We start from the raw sequence: 7559 nt of genomic DNA on the forward strand, positions 1-7559 counted from the left end.
CCTGCCTTGTGCCTTGGGTCCAAGCCTCCACACAGCCCTGTAGCTGCCCAGGGGAATGCTGACCATGAAGTCTGGAGCCAGGGAAGGGTTTACAGTGTTTAAATCTTGAATTTTGGTACCCTGAGACGAAGCTCAGGTAACAGCCCTTCTTGCAGCTCAGCTGGTTATTGATGGTTGTGTGGTCAATTTCATGGAGACATGAGTGAAATCAAGGAAGAGTTTCTACATCACCAGGCAAAGGCAGAGACAGGATCCCCTGGGTGGGGTCGTGTGAGGCCCTTCCAACCTGTTTTCTGCTCCTCTACAAATTGCTTTCCCCTGTCTCCCTCCCTGCTGCCAGCTCCCCACACCCAGCCTCTCAGGAGTTACTGCATCTCCTTTATGCTGTCTTTGCCTGCTCCCATCACTCCAGCGACCCTATCCCATGTCTGTGCAGGAGCTTCAGCAGCAGCAGCAGCAGCAGCAGCAGGAGCATCGGGTGCAAGAGGAGGAGCAGCAGAAACCCCCAGGAGGGAGCACCATCTACTCCATGATCCATGCTCAGGTACCACTCTGGTGATCCTAATCTGTCTGTACCCATTCCAAGGGCCCCCTAATGCACTCTTTAGATGTGCAGCTTTAAATGCAGGATGAGACCTCAGGGTTCTTGGAGTCCAGAAGTCAGCTTGGTTTAAATGGCCTTAAGAAATTATTTGAAAATTCCCATGTGGCGATGAACAGAGCTGGGAAGGCTGGGAAAAGGCATCTTTTCTTCATGCTTGATACAGTCTGGCCGAGTAAAGCCACAGGAGGAGAGTTAAACACCTGAGAGAACTGTCGCTGTTTTCCCTTCCTGCTGCTTCTGATACTTCAAACCCTTGTACGTCCTCTTCTTCTTTCTTAAATCTTCATTCTCGATTTCTCCAGTTTTCAGCAAAGAATAGAGCTGTCTTGGTCCCTTCTGCTTTATTGTATATTAAAGTAATACCCATTTTCTTAATAAACATCATGTATCCTGATGAATTGGTTCTAATACTTCACATGTGCTTTAAATCCCAAATCACAGATGAGGAAATTGAGATGCAGGTTAACTCAGTGTGCTTCAGGCCACATAGCTTGGTAGTGACAATGATAAGTCAGGTGATTCATGGGTCCCTATTCTCCATCCTCTTAGTTCGCGCCTAGCATTCTGGGATTACAGAAATTCTCTCATGAGCTGGAGAAGCCTCCTGTAATATTGGCAGTCTTGATAACCTAACGCTTTTGGTCAAAATACTGCCACCTTGTGGCAGTGATAAAAATATCTTAATAAAAATTAGAAAAATGTTAGGTAGTAACCGTGTCATGAAAAATTTATGAGGAAAGGGATCTGTAATCCTGTATTTACAGCAGCCCAATCTACAATAGCAAATGCAGATGTCCATCAAAAGAGGAGAGGATAAAGAGACTGTGGTGCATCTACTCCATGGAATACTACTCAGCCATTTAAAGGAATGGATTTTTTTTTTAACCTTAGGGGCAGGAATGGATGGAGGTGGTGGGAGATTGACAAGAAAGAGAGGGAAGAGCTAAAGGAATGGAATTTTACCATTTGCAACCAAGTGGTCCCAACTAAAGACCATTATGCACAACGAAATAAATCAATCTCAAAAGAACAAATAGCATATGTTCTTTCTGATATAAGGCAACCTTCATGCAAAACACAGGATCAATGGCCCTTTCAATGTTCTTGCTACATCTCATGGGTTTTGACATTTTTATTTTTATTTCTTCAAAAAAGTTTTTTTTTTCTTATTAGTTTCTTCACTGACTCATAGTTCATACAATAGTATCGTTTGCTTCAAGATTTTTTTTAATTTTCTTTTCCATTTCTTCAGAGACACATTAGTCATTCAGTAGCATGTTATTCAACTTCATGTTGTTGTAATTTTCTGTTTTTCTTCGTGTTGCTGCTTTTGTTTTATAGCTTTTCATTTAAGGGGGGGATATATAATAACTGTAATGGAGACTATCACATCAAGATGTGAAGATACAATGTAGTATGCATCTCGACTTCCAAATCAAAGATGGACTCCCAATGAAACTGTTAAATATATCTTGACAATAGGATGCTGGACTCTCTGCCATTGTCTGTACCTGCAACATCAGAATACACTTCAATGGCAGAATGATGGACTTAGGATTGCTTATGAAGGACTATACTATTGTAATAATATGAGGTCAATCAATGGGGGGAGCAGATTCAGGAAGGGGTAAGACATAGCCCAGAGACTATGGAACTGTATCATAAAATAATAAAAAATAATAAAATAATAAAATAATAAAAAATGCCGGGTAGCTGAAGCAGCAGCATCTTTTAAAAAACTTTCTCGCTAAGTTATAGAACCAAGAAAACCTGATTAGAATTGATAAGAATTAACCTGATAGGAATTGTCTGTGACTGCTAATTCTGCTTCTTCTATATGGAACTCCAATGAGAGAAAGTGCAGTTAATGAAAAGAAGAGCTCCTCTCAGGCGTGGGTGCTGAATTAGGGTGAGATCAGAGCATCTTAAAACGAGGGTGCACTTTTGTCTCAGAGACCACCTAGCCCAAATCCACATGGGCAAAGAGCAGCACTTGCATGTTTAGAAAATTGTTCATGAGAATGTTGGGTTTGAGTGCTGCTTCTGTGTGTGCAATGTCTCTATGGGCTACTTACACTTTGAGAGCTTCATCTGTGCTACAGGTAAGCTGTGGCCATCTCATCTTGTGGAATGGTCTCAAGGATAAAGCAAACATGTACATATGAAGTAACTGTCCTCAATGCAAGTGGGACCAGCTCTTAGGTTGTCTGACTACCCCATTAGTCCAGGTCCTTCTCAGTACTGGGTACATCTCCCATCCGGGCAAGGTATAGATGACCTTCTGAAGGTTGTGCTGGATCCATGATTCTGAAATGGCTTTCTTTCTCTTCTCATTAGGCACCTGCTTCTGTTCCACAAGATGCTTCGAATGCATCAAATACGCTGTATGCACTCGTACAGACCTCCCGGAAGGTGAGTCTCTCCCTCTTCCTCCCAGGTGCTGCTAAGGCAGCTGTGTGTTTGGCATGTGTGTGCAAGCATGTGTGTGTGTGTGCGCGCACACATGCAGGGATGAGTTTGCAGAAAATGTGTGTATATAGATTTGTTCTCCATTGTATGTATTTATGAAGAGCTTCTATTAACTGATTTTAGATGTTAAGAGGCTAACAAGAAATGCCTTCCTGATTCTATATACAGAAAAGAAATAATTCTGAAATTTAATGACTAGTGAATAATAGGATTTTCCACAAGTTTTTTTTTTCTTTGTGAGTAGAATGTGGGAGGAGGGGGTTGCTGGGGCAAAGGTTAGAAAGAAAGTGGTCTGTGCAGAGGAACCACAGGATTTTGCAAGAGCAGCTGGCCCTACGGCTGAGATAATGGAGAGGTTTCATAGGCAGAGCTTTACCTGGAGCTGGAGGTGGGGAGCAGACACGGAGCAACACACTGTTGATCCTCAGGGAACAGAGGTTCTGGCCAACTAGCTGCTAGTGGAGGCCTCCTGACAGAGGGGAGCCTGTACATCTACTGAGCTCCTTTTCTTCAGTGAGGTCATATGTGTACCTGGATCTGGGCTAGGTAATCCGGTGGCTGTGGCCATCCTTTCTACCTTGTGTGGGAAGGGATGGGAGGAGTGGTGTTCCCAAGGCTGGAGTCACAGCATAAAGCTGTGAACCTTGATGTGATGTGTGGGAAACTTGGAATTCGTGAAAGTCCATGCAACCATGCAAGTCATGGACTGTATGCTTGATGCAGTTTAGAACACATTTTTCAGGTTTTTAATCCATTGTCTTTCAATAAGTCCTTGAATCAATGTGCGCCTTCCATGAGAGTGTGAGTGGTGGATTAAGCACCACAGTACAAGTCTGTATAGATGTTGCTAGACACTGCACCAGGAACGTATATGTGTGTGTGGGGTGGGGCACGGTTGCTTTATGCATATATGGGTATGAGATGCTAAGCTCTGACTTTGGGACAGATGTATCTTCATATGCAACTATGCATTTTCCCTTTCTTGGAAACCATAAATATCAGTGTTTATTCCTGAGTGAGAGATTGTATTCACTGTCTGGCTGAGAACATCCCCGGGGGGTTCTGGGTCCCAAGTCTCCTTTAGAACCTCTCACATCACACTGGAATGTCATTAAACCTGAAATGAAGAATTCCTTACTCTGAATTTCTAGTCTGCATCCAAGGAGAAGACCCGCAGCTCTCCTGTCAGTTACTCCATCTACGATGAGGTAGGATTCTGGAACTTCTCTTAAGTGGGTTAGTTTCTGCAACAAAGCACTGATATCCAGTTCAGGGGTATTTAGGAAAAGGTTATCCACAAAGTTTTAGAGTTTCAGTCATTTGGGGAGAAGGAGGGTCTTCTAATCCAAATCTTCATTTTTTAATTCATGTATTTTATTTGAAATGTAAAGTGGCAGAAAAAGCCAGATAGAGAGAAATCCCATGTGCTGTTTGACCCCTTAAAGGCTCACATCATACAGAACTGAACCAGGTCAAAGCCAGGAGCAAAGATCCAGGCACTCAATCTAGGATGCTCACATAGGTGGCAGGGCCAAGTATTTGGGCTGTTATCTGCTGCTTCCTATAGCATGCGTTAACAGGAAGCTAGAATCAGAAGCAGAGCCGGGGACCGAATCCTGGCACCTGGATATGGAATGTGAGTACTCCGAGTTGCTTCTTAACCTCTGTGACAAAAGCCTGCACACCAACTATTCCTTTCAGAGATTAATATATGGAGACTCAAGGAGAGTCGGCGTGTACCACAAGGTCATATGAAGTTGGACTCTCACTGGACTCGGGTTGCACGTTATGGTTGTCCCTAAGCTAGTTCCCAGGTTGTGAGCCACAAGTTTTCCAAAGGTTTGAGTGTATGTTGTGGGAGGATCAGGGCAGGAGGAGGTCAGTGTGTGGATGATAAGTGATTCTAAATGAGTTCCCTGAAATCAGATTGGGGATTATTCAAGGACATGAGTGTTCTGAGGCTTCTGCTGGGGTAAATGATCTACAAGGGACCATGCCTGGTGGCTGAATTGGTTCCCCTCAGGTCATTTAGAGAATGAATGTGCATGTCGGAGTCGAGAGAAGACTCAAACTTTAAGGTCATGCTATATAAGGCAATCTGACAGTGTCTTCCATGAATTGCTTTATCTAATCTCCACATGTTGGTATATGACTGGTATAACTACACTTCTCACTTGCCTGGAGAAATGACTGTGTGCATATCACCCCCACTCATTAGCCTCATACCACACCCAACCTCCATCTGCAGTCCAGTAAAGATGTTGTAACAGGTCACAAGGGAGATGTTGAGTGGGTTGCTGCTGCAATCCCCGGCACTTCAGCTGAAGCCCAACATGAAAGCTGGCTGAACAGGATGGGTTTCTAGAGGAAATGGGTGGACTTCAGCAGCACTGGGGATCTGGACAAAGCATAGTGTGGTTAGGAAAAGCACCAGAATTGAAAGCAGTGGGACTGGACTTAAGACTAGTTGCCTGCTCTAAGGATTTTGTTCTACCACTCCAAACCTCATTTACTCAATATGTAAAATGGGGACACAGTTTCATATTCCACAGGAGCTCCTATCGAATAGGTCTGAAGTTTTTCCTTTTCTTCTACAGGTTGGAAGCAAAACACCTAAAGCACAGAACCCTGCTCGATTGAGTCGCAAAGAGCTGGAGCACTTTGATGTTTATCCCTAGGTGCTGGAGCCATTCTCACTTCTCCAACACATCAGCATCTGCTTCGGGAATTAGCACAGTGGATGATGCTACAGGAATCTCTACAGGAAAGTTCCTAGTCAGGAAGGGATGTGGAAATCTGTTGATGGCCTATGTTTTGTTTTGAAGATGATTTCTCACAATCATGATAAGCATAAATCTGTTAAGTTTTATCTCCAAACTAATAGCCAGGACATGAATGGATGGAAATGCTGGATCATTCCTAGAACACATCTCAGGTACTAGTAATCTGTCAAATGTTATGGAAATGCCCGTTGGTGCTGATGTTAGCATGGAGATTCCCTTTCTCAGGTTTCCTAATCTGTTCTGTGGCTCCCATTCTCCCAGATCTGGAATGACTGCATTCCTAGATCCTCTCCCTGCCTAGATTCATCTTCCAAAGCAAGAAGAGGAAATGATGGTGACTTCAGGGCAGAGTAAGATGTCCTCCTTTGTGAGGTACATTTTTTGGGATGTTGCTGGCATATTCTCTGAGATCAGAGGTTGGGCTTGACTCACATGAAGATGAACAACTTTCTGCCATATCTTACACCCTACTTCTGGCCAGCTGGTCACAAAAGGGCATGGGCAGACATGAGAGTTGATGGTGCAAAGCAACCCATCCCTGAAAAGAAAGCTCATCCAGGGGGCAGGTGTTTGGTGTAGCAGGAGTGAAGTCAGTGCTTTGGAAGTCTCCATTTCATAGCAGTGTGCCCGAAGTCAGTCCTGGCTTTCTATGCTCATCCAGCCCTCTACTAGTACATAACCTTTGAGGCAGTAGATGATGGCTCAAATGCTATGGTTTCTATCAACCACATGGGAGATTTGGATTAAGTTCCAGACTCCTTGCTCCGGCATGGTCCAGCCCTGACAGTTAAAAGTATTAATGGAAAAAAAAAACACAGTGAATGGAGGAATTTGTGTGTGTGTGTGTTTCCCTACCTTTTAAGGAAAATGAAAATAAGTAAATATTTTGAGAAGAGAGAAAACTCACTTAAAGGACATGCTTTATCATCAAGGCAAGACCAATTTTACCCTTAGTGTGTATACATTGTTTGACAAAGACACAGTATAAGAAAGGTACTGTGACTCCTTCCCAGAAGACGTAGTCTATTAGAAACCACATTCTAGTAAGATTTGGTGCTCTGATGATGCTCCCCATGGAATACACTGCAGGAGAGTTTAAGGCAGCTGAATGGTGACTACGAAACAAGAGGAGCCAGGCACTACACTGGTTGCCCAAGGCTTTAAGATAAACCTTTCAATAAGGTTGTGAGGTGTAAGACCAAGTCCAGGAAACACAAGAGGGTGAACTGGAAGAGGACTTACTCAGAGACCACAACAGGGGATAGTGCACAGAGCCCGTGTCTGAAGATGTAAATTTTATACAGACCTGTGTTGTTACATGGAAAGAACCTATATCCCTTGCCTGAATCAAACATATACATCTTTCATATGCTACATTCTTACTTTCTACAGCAGCCAAAGGGTGCTTGCAGGCCATTCATAAGAACTTGTCCATTTAAATACTGCTGGAGAAGGATATGGCTTCGTGGAAAGCTGCCAAGGTCCTTCTGCCTTGTTTTTATCTGGGAAACAGAAAACCAACAGCAGCAGCCATTTAGTCTCATGAAGGAGGGTTGATGTGTGCCCTGCCTGACTGTACCAGGCCAGGCTGACTTCCCCTGTGTGAGAAATGCAGACAGGCCACATATATTAAGGCCCATGCAGAAGCTGAAACCCAAGGAAATACAGGCCTGGGAGATCTGAGGCTGACATTAGGAGCTGAG

General features: G+C 43.7%; 1 protein-coding gene across 1 annotated transcript in view; it reads left to right on the top strand.

The window, feature by feature from the left end:
• The window catches only part of CD244 (CD244 molecule), a 29989-nt gene extending 23584 nt beyond the window's left edge, over positions 1–6405 (top strand). Inside the window, exons 6-9 of the mRNA XM_041003273.1 lie at positions 413–544; positions 2942–3016; positions 4225–4281; positions 5671–6405. Of these exons, the coding sequence (XP_040859207.1) occupies positions 413–544; positions 2942–3016; positions 4225–4281; positions 5671–5751 (345 nt within the window). The 3' untranslated portion in view covers positions 5752–6405. The remainder of the gene's footprint in view (positions 1–412; positions 545–2941; positions 3017–4224; positions 4282–5670) is intronic.
• Positions 6406–7559: the final 1154 nt, after the last annotated feature.

This window comes from Ochotona curzoniae, unplaced genomic scaffold, assembly GCF_017591425.1.
Source record: "Ochotona curzoniae isolate NIBS_2020 unplaced genomic scaffold, NIBS_Ocur_1.0 scaffold_2683, whole genome shotgun sequence".
Taxonomy (NCBI): domain Eukaryota; kingdom Metazoa; phylum Chordata; class Mammalia; order Lagomorpha; family Ochotonidae; genus Ochotona; species Ochotona curzoniae.